This window comes from Tupaia chinensis, unplaced genomic scaffold (genome assembly GCF_000334495.1).
Source record: "Tupaia chinensis unplaced genomic scaffold, TupChi_1.0 Scaffold142716_1, whole genome shotgun sequence".
NCBI classification, from domain to species: Eukaryota; Metazoa; Chordata; class Mammalia; order Scandentia; family Tupaiidae; genus Tupaia; species Tupaia belangeri.
Genome location: NW_006202562.1, coordinates 5353189 through 5368994, shown reverse-complemented (window position 1 = coordinate 5368994; position 15806 = coordinate 5353189). Strand labels below are relative to the sequence as shown.

The 15806-nt window shown below is 44.5% G+C and overlaps 1 protein-coding gene across 1 annotated transcript in view; it reads right to left on the bottom strand.

Annotated features, from left to right (window-relative positions):
• Nucleotides 1-15806, bottom strand: part of RALGAPA2 (Ral GTPase activating protein catalytic subunit alpha 2) — a gene marked incomplete at its 5' end in the record, with an annotated part of 330762 nt that overhangs the window by 274571 nt on the left and 40385 nt on the right. The window contains 4 exon segments of the mRNA XM_027766356.1: nt 5825-6024; nt 7810-7948; nt 11902-12017; nt 13062-13239. Of these exon segments, the coding sequence (XP_027622157.1) occupies nt 5825-6024; nt 7810-7948; nt 11902-12017; nt 13062-13239 (633 nt within the window).

The window sequence follows — 15806 nt, the reverse complement described above, 5'->3', positions numbered from 1 at the left end:
GAGAAATCACCCCCGGGGGGATGGTCACGCCGCAATCCCTTCTCCTCCATTCTCCTCTCGGGATCTTGGGCACGCACGCACATGCGCCCGGCGTGAGGTCTGGGACTCGAACCACGGTCAACTACATGGGAGTCCAGCAACATAGCCATTACGCTAACTGCTAGTCCCCACTTTAGGGACATTTTTAAGAGGAGCTTTCTCAAACAGAACATAGTAATCAGCACAAATGGATTTCTCACTGCGTCATAAAATCTAAACTATTTCTCTTAATAAAATGTTACCTTTTTTAGCCTTATCTAGCCCACACCCCCCCCATAAAAGGCTGCTTTCTCAAAACATCTATATATTTTGCAGAATTTATAATTATTATAGAGACAAAACACAAGCTGAATATCCAATTCTACTAATTTCTTGTCTTTTCACAAAGATGAACAAGAGTCGAGCCCATTTTCCACCCGCTAGAATCAAGCTGGAATTCTGAAATGTTACTTGGTGTTAGTGGATTCTGCAGGTCAGTGCAAAGATGACTTTTACTTCTTTGGCATGTGTGTGAAGAAGTCACAGTTAGGTCACTGCTGTGGACAGTTAGGGTCAGTCCTGTGGCGGTTAAGGTGCTGGATCCCACGAGGCTGACTGTGTGATTCAAGTCTGGCCCCAGTGGCTTGGAAAACTTGCCCGCTACATGTGTGCATCCTCAAAATCCTGAGAGGGGAAAGGAGAAGGGATTGCCTCGAGGCCATCTCCCTGGGGAGGATTTCTCGTCACCCTCTCCCCATTTTGCTCTAGTGATCGCACATGCCCTATAGCAAACAGACAAACAAAAATCACTAGTACTTCTATTTCATTCAAAAATGAATAGCTAAGGAATTAAATAATACTTTACTAAAACATTTTCCACTGAAATGATACACAAGAACATTCAGATTTGAGAGGAGGATTTGTACTTGCTGTTGCCCACAGAGATGAGGTGTTCCAACAACTGTATTGCCATTTCCCCGTGAATGACACCACTGGACAGGAAAAGTTTAAGCCAGAGTCTCTCAGTGGTAAGAAAGCAAAGTCTACAGGTGTACTAATTCCTTCCCTCCTGGTGAAAAATATCACCAAAGTATTAGTCCTAGATCAAGAGGAAGTAATTTCACTTTGAGAAATGAAAACTAAAAATAGCGCTTTATATATGACCTTGAACAAAGTGGCAAAAATGTCAACTCTATTTTGGGGCAGAGCTAAAACACTGTTTCAGGGACGGCCATGGTGGCACAGCGGTCACACAATGCTCCACAATGTTGGGGCTATAAGGAACGTCCTGGGTTTGTGGGGCCTCCCTGTGCTTAGTGGGTGCTCATGACTGCCCCTAACCCTGGCTGACTTGACACTGGGGGGTACCATCCTGACATAAAGACCTGTTGAGGGTGCCACTCTCTCTCTCTTTCTGTCTTCTTCCGTCATAGAAGAAATAATAAGCTTTTAAAATAAATAAATTGTTTAAAAGGTCTTTTACAAGTGGAGCATATTGTTTAGAAATAAATCTTAGATCACTTGACTTGGACAGTAATGCCCACCTTGGGTAAACTTATGGATTCTAAACAAAAACTTTCAGAAAACAAATACAACTATATGTGTTTTTCCTTCTGTAACCCCATTTCTAGAGTTTTCAACCCCAGAGTTTAGACAGCTGCTTTTCCTTCTATACAATGTAAATGAAGAGAGGAATGCAGCAGACATGTGCAAGATGAGGTGGGAAACACAGCCACGGGACAGACAAGGGGACATGGGACAACTGAGTGGGCAAGACGATGACACTACTCCCAGGATGTCCCTGTCATGTCCCCAGAACCTGTGAATATGCTACCTTACGTGGCTAAGGGACCTTGCAGAGGCGATTAAGCTAGGATCCTGTGATGAGAGGCTTATCCTGGATTATCCGAATGGTTCTAATGTAATTGAAGAGTCCTTATAAGAGGGAGGGGGGAGGATCTGAGATGGAGAAGGCAGCAAAGGACGGAAACTGGGAGGAAGGAACCATGAGGCAGGGCTGAGGAATGCAGGACTTCTAGATGCTGGACAGGTGAAGAAATGGGACTCTGTCCTGGAGCCTCTGGAAGGAACACAGACCTGATTTTAATCCCCTGAGACTGCTTGCAGATTTCTGACTTCCAGGGTACCAGTAGTTAGCGTAATGGCTATGTCGCTGGACTCCCACGTAGTCAGCTGCGGTTCGTGTCCCGGACCCGGTGGCTTAAAACTCACGCTGAGCACGTGTGCGTGCGTGCCCAAGATCCCGAGAGGAGAATGGAGAAGGGATTGCAGCGTGACCATCCCCCCCTGGGGGGTGATTTCTCGCTTTATGTCTCTATGTCTCTCTCTGTCTGGCGAGCGCACGCGCCCTATAGCAAACCCCCTCCCCCAAAAAAAAGATTTCTGACTTCCAGAACTTTAAGATTCTAAGTTCATATTGTTTTGAACCATTAAGTGTATGGTCATTTGCAAAAGGGGCGACAGGAAACTCACAGAACTTGCTGAGAGGTACAGTGGGCACGGCAGGTGTGGAAGCCATCTACCTGGCACCCTTTTCCCCTCCTTAGAGAGCAGTGACTCTGGTACTCTTCCCGTGCAGCCCAGGTAACTCACAGGGAGCCACTCCACCCATGGCACCGGGTGAGCACTCTGCTCCAGGGAAGCCAAGCAGGGCACCCCTGGCCAGTCACATCCCAGCTTTTAGCCCATCGGTGCCTTGTAACTGTTCCAGGGATGGGCGGGGAACCTAAGCAGTCCTCAGACAAAAGGGAAGGTCTGTTTCTGGTGAGCAGGACAGCAGTTCAGTGCCCAGCCGCTGGCCGCCCTCTGAATCAGGAAAGCTGCAGTCAAAACGGCCAGAGGAGAAGGGCAGAACAGAGCAGAGACAGCAGCAGAGAATCAGATGGCGTGAGTGAGCCGCATCCTCAGCCCACCTCACCATACCCTGCCTGCTAAAAAGCTGAAACATTTCTGTTATGCTTCAGACAGTTTGAGTTGTAGTGCCTTTTTCTGTTAGAATGATGGAACCACCCTGATTAATTTGGAAAATCCAACCCTTAAGTTGGTCCAGCCCTTAGGACACTATTAAGTTAGGTAACTAAAGTGGGTGACCAACAGCTGTGAAGAGTCAGTCAGTGCGGGTAGGGAACTAGAAAGCTTAAAGCATGGGTTAATCTGCTGTTCTTTCCACTTATCAGCCAACGTATTTTGCAAAAATGAGCAATTTATTTAATATTGGGTCATCTGAAAGGTCATGACATGTTTTTACACAGAAAGACACAGAAATATGTCATGACCTTTCTGACGACATAATAATACAGGTGGTCATTTCCTCATCTCTTGAAATGATGTGGGAAAGGGTACAGTCTTTAATTCAGACTGTTTTTAACTGGGTGGACAATCACATAGGATGCAGTGGAAAATTTACCGAACGGTGTAACTGAGGTTCTGATACATCATTTCACCCTGACATTTGTCTGCCTGATGGTTTTCAGTTTTTGTCTATCTGACACCTGGGTGATGGTATCTCACTGTGGTTCAGAACTAACTGCATTTCTCTGGCTGCCCATGAAACTGGGGGACACTGCGTCCCTCTTCTGTGAGTTGCCCTTTCATCTCCTTTGTCCGATTTTCTGAGAGGTCGTTGGTCTTCATCTGCAGGCTACATAAGGTACTTCTGATATGAGAGAGATGGCAATTCTTTCAGCAGACACGATATTACTACACTCTATTGCTTGGGTTTTGTTTTCTGTTAATTATTATTGGAGAGCTTTTTGCTATAGAGCGTGTGTGCTCACCAGAAAGACAGAAAGACAGAGAGAAAGCGAGAAATTATCCCCCAGGGAGGATGGCCATGCCACAATCCCTTCTTTTCCATTCTCCTTTCGGGACCTAGGGCACGCACGCACATGCACCGGCATGAGTTTAGGTCGCTGGGTCTAGGACTTGAACTGTAGTCGACTATGTGGGAGTGCTCAATGTAACCATTGTGCTATCAGCTGGTCCCCATTATTTTATTTTTATGACAGACCTTAAATCCACCTAGCATTGCATATGTGTGCTGTAAGAGGCAAAGTTCTAACTATTGTGCCAACACTATTTATTAAAGATTCTTTTCATCCTGACTGGTATCACCTTTTCAGAGAGAGAGAGAGAGAGAGAAATAACAGAGACAGAGAAAGCATGAGTACTTTTCCTGCTTCTAAGGTTGCAGATTTAATGAGATGCCTAACACTAACCTCAGTCTCACTCCTTTGAAGTAACCCATGGTTCTTGTCTGGAAGCTTGCACAGTTTTCTCTCAATCCCTTGAAAGTCAGATGCTTGTCTGGGTTTGTGTCTGTCTGGCTAACTTTTCCTGACACTCAAAGCCCCTTTCAGTCTGAGACGTGTCTTCTTCTTAAGCTCAGGTAAACTTTTATTCTTCTTACTTGTTCAATTACAACTTCTTACTTCTTTCTCTTCCTGTCTTCAAATTTCCTAGGCAGGACTGACCCTGTCCTCAGAACCTGTCTGTCTGTTTTCTGATTTCTGGTTCTTTGAATTTATATTTAGATTAGGAGCTATTTCTTCAGAAATTCAGTTTCGTTCTTAGAAGGATCATTTCTAGCTTATCTACTACATCTACAAATTAAGAAATAATTTTATTTTATTTATTTTATTATGTTTTTTGCCATAGGATGTCTGCCTGACAGAGCCAGGGAGAGGGAAAGTGAGAAATCATCCCCCAGGGGGGATGGCCATACTGCAATCCCTTCTCCTCCATTCACCTGGGATTTGGGGTATGCATGTACATGCACCTGGCATGATTTTTAAGTCACTGGGTCCAGGACTCAAACTGTGGTGGGACATATGGGAACCTAGAGCCTTAACCACCATGCCACCTGCTGGCCCATTTTTTTTTTTTTAAAAACTATCTTTCATTAAGTCTTCTGTTGTTCTTATTCTATCTTCCTCAGACTTTTTGAGCATAAGTTTCTCCCTGGGCTCACTGTGAGAGCTCGTCAGTGGAGCTCATGCTCCTGACGCTGGCATTCCTCCAACAATGCCTTTGGAGCACGAGGGCCATTTAGCTGTCTCCTTGGATTTGTGGGTTCACCCAGCTCAGGCCGAGGTCATACTTCTGGGCCTCCCATGGCATCAGCAAACCTGCAGGAAGTGGATCACACTTTCTGCCCCTGCTCTTAGGGACAACAAACAAACAGGTACATAAAACCATGACTTCCTTAGTGAAGTGGCTGCTGTCTGACCTCCACGAGGAACAGTGTTCTACCAAGCAGCTCAGCTTGCTGGGAAACCACCCCCCACTTTGTGTCTGACCAAGGCCAAGGGAGAGAAAGCACAGTGGGCTTCCATAAGATGTGGTCTCTTCCAAAGGCCTCAGGAGGGGTAAATTTCTCTTCTAGGGACCCCGTTACAGCTTAACAATCAGCCCCAAATCTAGAGCTGCTGATCTTTCCCCAGAGACTCTGAGTGCCTTCCAGGTGGGGAGTGGTAAAGGCAAGACGGGCCAAGGCCACTGGTACCAGCTCAAGAGAGGGACAACGAGGGGCGTGCAGAGCACAGGGGCGCACACGCAGCGGCCCTCTTCTCAGAACACTTCCCTCCCCTGACACTGAAAGCACACAGCAGCTCCTGAATCGCAACTCCTTCTGAAACCTCAGCACGCCAGACTGGGATGACTGATGAAACTGCTTGCTATAACCAGCAACCTGGAAAACCAGGAACTCCGATCAACTGCTTTGGCTATCTGTTAGTATGTTTTCTTACATAAGCATTAGGAGATAGAAGGATGATGAACGGCATACCTGGATGATTTTGGGCAATACATCAACTCCATTTTTAGTGTTTTGTGTTGCAGTTAGATACTTTTTTTCCAAAAAGAAAGTTACAATCCATTTAATAAAAACAACACGAGCCGCCATGTAGGGAATTTTGGTACTGTAAATGTTTTCATTGTCTCGAGTTGTAGTAATGTACACCGGCTTTGGTCTTGAGTGGGGGATGTCTGGTAGGAAAAAAAACCACAATTGATTAGATCAGTGAATCTTACCGTTATGTAACCCCCACACAGTGTCCAATTAAATAAACGTTTACTTCGCTGTTAGAGCATCAACTAAGAATGGAGAACAGAAATGATTTAAATGGCATCTTTTGATAGGTTTATTTCTGATCCTACCTGGCCACCTGACCAGGAAGGGGTGGTGGTAGTTGTTACTGTTTACACATGGCTAGTTTATACAGCTCTGGAAAAGCTAAGCTAACGGCTCTTTAAAACAACATTGAGAAATTATAGGAGTGTATAATGTAAAATGCTTTTGACATTTTTTAAAAAAGTTTTTGCTATAGGGTATGTGCACTCACTGGAGAGACAGAGAGAGGAAAAGTGAGAGATTACCCCCCCACACACCCAGGGGCAATGGCCATACCATAATCCCATCTCCTGCCTTCTCCTCTCAGGAGTTCAGGCATGCAGGAATACGTGGCCAGTGTGATTCTCAAGCCTCTGGGTCTGGGACTTGAACCACGGTTGGCTATGTGAGTCCAGCTCCTTAGCCACCATGCCACCTGCTAGCCCCACATGTTATACCTAATTTAATCTTATTTTATGGCTAACGGAAATGCAAATGTCTATGTGAACTTTTTTTCAGAGGTTTTTGCCATAGGGCGTGTGTGCTTACCGGGAAGGCAGAAAGCAAGAAATCACCCCCCAGGGGGGATGGCCACACCGCAATCCCTTCTCCTCCATTCTCCTCTCGGGATCTTGGGCACACACGCACATGTGCCCAGCGTGAGTTTAAGCCACCGGGTCCAGGACTCGAACCGCGGTCGACTACATGGGAGTCCAGCAACACAGCCATTATACCATCCGCTGGTCTCGTGAACTTTTTTTTTTTTTTAAATAATTTTAGGCATACTAACATCTAACACTGGACTGACTAAATCCACTGAACTTTAGTTCTATATCCTTTTTCCCTTTTGAGCAATGAAGTGCACGGAATAAATATAATCTACTTTATACCCAAAGAAATTCAGGAAGTCACATCTCATCTTTGAAGTATCAGATGGTACCTTTTCCAAAGAAGTAACAAGAGATCCACTTTTTATTCTTTAAATTCTATAACCAACATGAAAATTACATGGTCTTAGATTTTAGATACTACTTGTTGTAAGTCCAACTCTCTAAACTAATTTTTCTACACGTGTAGTACTTGCATGAGGCAGAAAAAGTCTCAAGAAACAGATTTTAGTCTCTTTTTTTACAATGTATCAATTCTTTTTTTGAGGGTTTTTTTTTTTTTTTCCGCTATAGGGGTGTGTGCACTCATCAGACAGACAGAGAGAGACAATAGAGACAGAAATTGAGAAATCACCCCCCAGGGGGGATGGTCACACCGCAATCCCTTCTCCTCCATTCTCCTCTTGGGATCTTGGGCACGCACGCACACGCGCCCGGCGTGAGTTTTAAGCCACTGGGTCCGGGACGCGAACCGCGGTTGACTACGTGGGAGTCCAGCAACATAGCCATTAAGCTAACTGCTGGTTCCCATTTGTATCAATTTTTTACAATGAATGTAAACTAGATACAAAAGCAGAAATAAATTTTGAAAGATACCCACATACATAGCCTCATGTACCCTAAAAGTGAGTATTGCCACATCTTTCAAAATGCACCAAGTTTCATCTTTCCCCCCTTGCCCGAGTGTGTGTGTGTGTGTGTGTGTGTGTGCGTGTGCACTCCTATATAGCTTTCCTGTGGCTATCCTCTACACACAGCTCAAAAAATACTTACCAAGTACAGGTTTGTAGATGTTTGTTAACTTAGTAAATGATGGAAATAAATGAGGAAGATAATACTTTCGAAACAATGTAAAAAGAAATTTAAAACCAGTATCTTGATTCTCCTTATTCTTCCACTCCAAGCTTGCAGCCTTTGGATAATATGTGGAAAAGAACATATGTATATTTACATTTCAAATGAACATATACCAAACTGAAATGTTATGTTATTAAAATTACTAACCCTATAGTTTTTAAAAAGTAATAAATAATATTGACAAATAGGTAATGAAATCATATCTTAACAAAGTTCAAAGGATGATGGAAATGAATACTTCAGAACAAAACGTTAACTATGTTTAAAACGGTATGTTTACTGAGTATTAAAAAAATGTATTGGCTAGAGATATCATATCTTTTCAAACTTACTCTACTACATTATGCCCATTTCTTTCCTCATGTTCTTCATGATTTAACATTCCTTTGTACCTTTATGACATTTACTCAGAACTTATCAGGTACTTTTTTTCCTAAACTCAAAAAAACACCATTAATAACAAACAGGAGTTAAAGAAACAATCCCTCTTGAGGATTTCTTCCCATGTTACTACATGTGATATCAATACTGAAAGGCAAAAGCTATGAGATCTTACAAGGTGCATTCTCCTTATTACTGGGTCACCAGGAAAGACATGACACATTTTTCTGCATAGAAAAAATGTAGAAAAATATGTCATGACTTTCCCAATGACCTAAAAAAAAAAAAAAAAAAGGTGATTTCCTACAGTAAAACAAGCTGGCCGGTCTAGGTATGGCTTAAGCTTAACTTTCATAGTGTTGAGATGATATTCTCCCCCTCAAACATCTGACATGGTGTCTCCCCACAGTAGCTAAGAGACAGCCAGTTTACCAGGTACAGTCACCCCCACATTACTTAGAGAAACGGGGCCCTTTGAAATCTGTCAGAGATTCTTAATAACTGTTAGTGCATAGAACATGCAAAGGAAGCTTCTCAACTTCTTCCATGACATGCCCACTTAGAAAATAGTAATATTGGGCCCAGCAGATGGCATAATGGTTATATTGTTGGACTCTCACATAGTTGATCATGGTTTGAGTCCAGACCCAGTGGCTTAAACTCACGCCAGGGGCTTGTGCATGTGTGCCCAAGATCCTGAGAAGAGAATGGAAAAAAGAAGATTGTGGTATGGCCAACTCCCCTGGGGGTGATTTCTCAGTTTCTGTCTCTCTGTCTCTCTTTGTCTCTCTCTGTCTCTCCAGCAAGTATGTGTACCCTATAGCAAAAATCTCTCTCAAAAAAAAAGAAAAGAAAATGGTAATATCAAAGAGACAACCTTATGAATGGAAGAATACATTTGGAAACTTTCCCTCAAATAAGGGACTGATAGTCAAAATATACAGGGAACTCAAGCAGCTTACCTGCAAAAAAATAATCAATCCAATTAAAAGATGCGCAAATGATCTGAACAGACAACTCTAAGGAAGTCATATGAATAGCCAACAAACATATGAAAACATGTCATCATCCTTTACCATAAGGGAGATGCAAATCAAAACTACAGTAAGATACCGCCTAACCCTAGTCAGAATGGCTAAAATGAAAAAAAATAATGATAAGAATGGTGAGGCTGTGGTGAAAAAAGAACTCTCCCACACTATTGGTGGGAATGTAAATTAGTATTGCCACTGTGGAGAACATATGGAGGCTCCTCCAAGATCTACCAACAGAACTTCCATTTGATCCAACAATTCCACTCCTGGGTATCTACCCAAAGGACAGGAATACACTCAGTCAGAAAAACATGTGCACATCCATGTTTATTTCAGCATTATTCACAGTTGCTGGGACATGGAACCAACCCAAATGTCCAGAAACAAATGGACTGAAAAAGTGTGGTACGGGACCAGCAGTTGGCATAATGGCTATATCACTGGACTGCCATGTAGTCGACCATGGTTTGAGTTCCAGACCCAGTGGCTTAAACTCATGCTAGACATGTGTGTGTGCGTGCCCAAGATCCTGAAAGGAGAATGGAGAAGGGATTGTGGTGTGACCAAACCTCCCCCCAGGGGGTGATTTCTCGCTTTCTTTCTCTCTGTCTCTGTCTGTCTGGTGAGCACACATGCCCTATAGCAAAAACCTCTCCAAAAAAAGAAACAGTGTGGCACACATACACTATGGAATACTATTCAGCTATAAAAAACATTGAGATTCTAGCATGTGACAGAAAGTAGATGCATATGGAAGATTTACTGCTGAGCAAAGCAAGCCAGACTATAAAAGAGAGGCACTGTGTGTCCCCACTTATATATACCCTATGGCAGAAACTGAAAGACAGGAAAGTATAAAAGCATGGAGAGCAACTGTAGATACTAGAGACAGTGTGGGAGGAGGGTGGGAAATGGGGGAGGATGAGAGAGAGTGAATCAAGGGGGAGAAAAAGAAGCAAAACACTTAAGGGACATAAAAATTTAAAAAATCTGTTGATGATAATACATATGGTAATATCTCTGACTGAACTAATATACAGTGTATTTGTGCTAGGAAAATTCATTTTGTATGATGCAATGATAAACAGTGACTGAATGTAAAAATGATAATAATAATAATGATAATAATAATAATAAAAACAAATGGTAATATTTATGCAGCAGCTAGAGTAAAGGGATGAGGTGCTTTGGCTGCCCCAGGGGCAGAGGGGTCAGCGTCCATCACATGCCCAAAGCTCTGTTCTGAGAACCTGTTTCAGTGGAAGGGAGGGGAGGAGGGAGATGCAGACATGCACATGAAACCCTGCACACAAAAGGGTGGGGCATAGTCTGCATTCACCCCTGCCCTCTATGAAAGTCATCTCCCTTTAAGGGGGATCCTGACAATTTGCGGCATCATGGGTCACACCACTCAGTAGTGACACATCTAGAAGAGGACCAAGGCTCCTCACATCCCAGTGCTGCGTTTCTCTGCTGATTTCCCCAGACAGATGAAATGCCTGACCACTTCTGAACAGATGGTGTTTGGTAATGCATGTAGAAAGGGTAATCAGAGCTCAAATGAGAAGCTTCTAGAAGATGACAGAATGTCCTAGTCGAGTTCTGAGGATTTTGAAATCCTTGTGTTTCTGATGCTAGCTAAAAAAAACCGGGGAGAAGGGGACGAAACTGCCCAGCAAGACTGAGCAGTCAGAAGGGGCAGCCAAGGGTGGAATTGTGTTGATAAGTAGAGAAAAGCACACTTCCCTAACGTAAACAGGGAAGGGGCAAAAGAGAAAGAGGAGGAAAGTCGGAAGACAACATTGTGGAAGAAGAGAATCTCACAAAGGAGGGGCGGTCAGTGGCAAATACCCTCTAGGAAGGAGCAGAGCGAAAGCTGAAGCATGCCTTCCCTCCAGACTGACCACTGGAACCGTGCCATGGTCGGAGCCCTGATGATGTCTGAGCAGCACCTGGGAGGAGGTGGGTAACCATGGGTGCCGGAGGAACGGCAGATGAGGAGGCAGACCTGGGAGAGACTATTACTTCAGGGAAGTCTGTCGTGTGGGGAAGGACAGAGGCCAGACTACACCTAGGAGGAGCTCGGGACAATGTTCACAGAGTGAAAGAATCCGTGGATTTCATTCTAACTATATCAACATTCAGAAACATAGACCAAGAGACATAAGTCACCTACTAAAATGATAAAGTAGTAACTAATTCTGTATTCAGTTGATTAATACAGGAAAAAACTATCCATGTGGCATAAAGTCACGACAAGATCATTACATACACCCCCCTTCAGAGCTCCCCGCAGGCCTGCCTATGCCTGGCCCACCCACGCAGCCTCTAAGCCTACCTCCTCCTCCATCCTATCTTCTAGCTTGGAAACTGGGCTAGGGAAGGAATATGGAGGAAAAAACAGATTACATGCAGTCACATGCCCTGCCAATGGTACACAGTCTGCCTCTGGCAAAATATTACATAAATCACCTCAAAGAAAAAACTAAAAAAAAAATAGTCTTATGAATATACAGAGTGGAAATAGGCAACATATTCTCTTTCCTACTAAGAATAAGCCCATCAACTGCAATACCTATAAGCTGTCTCTGACCTGAATCACCATGTACTTCAACAGGACTTGAAGGAAAAAGCAGCTTTGGTCCTCAGCGATCTTCTCCCCTGATACGGCTGGCAGGAGTGGAGTGATTTCTTCTGGATATATCTTTGCTGCAGGTGGAAAATAATGAGAACTCTATACGAAAGTTCCATTTTAAATAGAGTTTAGGGTTTTGAAAAATGGTCTCCATTAAAATCCATCCATCCGTCCACTGCTCACAATGAACGTAGTGTGGAAAGGCCTGGAAACAGCATGGATGCCCAGGAAGCCACCACTCCCACTGGGCCATTTTCCCCCTTTCAAATTCAGCATTGGCCCACCCGAAATCAAATACCAGTCATTGAGCAATAAAATAATACGCAGTCATCAATCAGTAGCTCTAACAAGAGAGTTATTTAAAAACTAACAAGACACAAATGGCCACAATTAAGAGTCCCACGAGGCCACTACTGTCCTCCCATAAATGCTGCAGGAACACATGCAGCTGGCAAAATAAGATCCAAATGAATGTCCACTGGAACAACAGTGAAGGGAACGACAGGCAGCAGTTCAGGGCAGCAGATTTCCACCTTGTGAACAGCCACATCGACACTCCAGACAAACCCTGTGTTCCCACTTTCTGCCACTGTCACTGCCGACCCCCGCCCCCTCCCTTCCATCCCTGTTTCCACCACTGCAGGACATTTCTCCTGTCAGGATTTCATACAAAATAGCCTCCAAGTCGTTCGATGCCGTCTGTAAGAATCTACTGTGAATGTGAACAGGAAAGAACGCCTCTTCAGATTCCATCTACAAAAATCGGGATTTTATTTTTTAAAAAAGGAGGAGAGATCAGCAGATGGTGTAATGGCTATATTGCTGAACTCCCATGTAGTCGACCGCAGTTCAAGTCCCAGACCCAGTGGCTTAAACTCACAGCTGGTGCGTGTACGTGCATGCCCAAGATCCCGAGAAGAGGAGAAGGGATTGTGGCGTGGTCATCTCCCCTAGGGGGTGATTTCTCACTTTCTGTCTCTCTGTCTTTCTGGCAAGCTCACGCACCCTATAGCAAAAACCTCTCCAAAAAAAAAAAAAAAACCAAAAAAGCTAAACTAAGGAATTCTTCACATCAGGCAAGAGCAATCCAACCATGCGAGATCTACCGGGTCACTCACCGTCAGCGGCACCGGGGCTGGGGTTGATGAGCGTCTCCAGAGTGCAGGGCCCCCTGGATGACAGGACTGCTGGGAAGCCAGGCACAAGGCAAGCAAAAATCAGCACCTGCTCTTCCGCGCAGTTTGTCTGAAGTGCTTGAAGCCACAGAAGAAACAGCCTGATTCCTTCACATCTTATCTGAAGGCAAAATTAAAAGAATGAGATTACTCCCAGTCATGCAGACGTGCACTGCAATGTAGCATCTGTCTTCGGAAACAAACATTGGAAGTTAAATGGACGCTGGGAGGGCCACACTAAGCTCTCCACCAAGTGACAGGGAAATGAGCAGGTGCAATACAGCGCAGGGGCAAAGCGCTCGAGTGCTGAGTCCTGGGTCCGAGCACAGGCCCTCCACTTTCTGGCTGCAGTCTGAGGAGGACCACCTCTGCCTTAGTCTCCCTGACCATAAAACAGGGAACGATGACAGCATGTAGCACCGAGGACTATGTTCACGGATGAGTGGGATCATAAAACAGTGCCTGGCTCCCACAGGCTGCTGTGTGAGGATCTCACTGACGGTACTACACTCTGGGAGACAACAGTGCCTGTACATCAGTACCTGCATATCCATGGAAACCATGACGAGGGTAATCTCTCTTCGAACATATACTATACTTTGGATAGGATTTTTGTCATAGCACTATAATATGTATTTCTGTAACATTCTTGGAAACCAAAACACGTAAGGCTATAAAGACTTGACTCAAAGACTTAAGGGTGCTCTCCGGTTTCTCTCTTTTTTTTTTTTTTTTAATTTTGCTATAGGGCACAAGCACTTGCCAGGAGGAACAGAGAGAGAGTGTTGGAAATAGAAAGTAAAGTAAGAAAGCACTCCCAGGAGAATGAGCACCCCACATCCCTTCTATGTGGGATCCAGGCACCCTAACCACCATGCCCCTGGCTGGCCCTCGGCTTCCCTGGCTTATGTCCCTACTCTAGCTTCCCGACACCTTTGCTGTGCTCTGAATGGTTAGCATTTCCTGATGGAAAATAAAACACAGGGAGACAGTGTGTCCTTTTTCTTCCTCTACACAACCTCACCCCATGCTTAGAATTAAAAACCAACACCCCTGGCCTGGCTGGTGGTGCATGCTGCTAGGGGGATATGCTCCACAGACTGCAATGACAGGGGGTCCAGATCCCATGCCCAGTCCAACAGGCCAACCTAAAGGCCAGGTGCAGTGGCATGCACTTAGGGAGGCTGAGGCGGGAAGATCATGAGTCTGAGTCTGGCCTGTGCAACATACAACAAACCAAGACCCTATATAAAAAATAAAAAGTAAAAAAAAAAAAAAAAAAAAAAACTCACCACAGTGGCATATGCCTTTAGCCCCAGCTAAGAGGCTGAGGCAGGAGCACTGGGACATGACAAGACTCTTGGCCCCATGGCCTAGTGGTTAAAGGAGCTAGATTCCACATGGTAGCTATGTGGTCTGAATCCCAACCTTGAAAAACATGCAGCTTGAGGGCCAGCCAATTGGAAGGGTGATTAAGGCAGCTAGATCCCACATGGCCAGTTGTGCAGTTCATGTCCCGGACACAGCAGCTTGAAAAACATACCAGGCGCATATACGTGTGTGCCCAGAATCCTGAAAGGAGAATAGAGGAGAAGGGATTGCAGTGTAGTCATCCTCCCAAGGGGGTACTTTCTCACAACCCCACACCCCATTCTGGCACACACACTCTATAGCAAATTAGAAAGAAAGGAACGAAGGAAAGAAGGAACAAAGGGATGAAGGAAAGACAGACACACAGGCAGGCACACAACTTGAACAGACATGCCCCAAATCCTGCCAGCCTGGAGAAATGGTGGAGAAGGGATTGTAATATGCCCATACCCCATAAGGTGTGTTTTCTCCCTCTCCCACTCTCTCTGTCTCTGCCTGTCTTTCTGGTAAGTACACATGTTCTCTGGCAAAGAAAAAAAAAAATCCCTCCATGCTGCATTCCAAAACAGCTAAAAAGATTATTTTGATTAAAAAAAAAAAAAAAAAGCTAAACAAGCAGAAGAGATTGAAAAAAATGTCAGATGTAGCTGCGAGCATGAAATGCAGGCAACTGAACCGCCTCAGTGGTTTTTCATGTTTTTCAAGTTGCCAGGTCTGGGAGTCAAACCTCAGAGTCATCTATGTGGGGTCCAGTACCTTAATCAATAAGATCTTTTTTAAAAAATTTTTATTTGCTATAGGGTGCATGTACTTGCCAGAGAGATGGAAGTGAAAAAGCATCCTCCAGAGGGGTTGGCCACACCACAACCCCTTCTCTTCTATTCTTCTCTCGGGATCGTGGGCACGCATGCACACACACTTTGTATGTTTTTCAAGCTACCGGGTCCAAGATTTGAACAATGAAACCAGTCAGGTGGGATCAGGGGCCTGCCATACGGCCCACCACCCAATAGGATTTAACTACAGGACTTCCTTTAAAAGGGGGGGGTGGGGGGGCAGAGCCCAGCAGGTGGCATGGTAGTTAAATTGCTGGAGTCCCACACAGCTGATCATAGTTTGAGTCCTGGTCCCAGTAACTTAAAAATCATGCCTGACGCGTGTGCCCCAAATCCCGAGAGAAGAATGCAGAAGGGGTTGCTGTGTGTCCATCCCCCATGGGGAGGTGACTTCGCACTTTCCCTTGCTCTGTTTCTTGCCAGCAAGTGCATGCACCTTTGGCAAAAACTAAAATAAATAAATAAATAAATAAACAAGAGG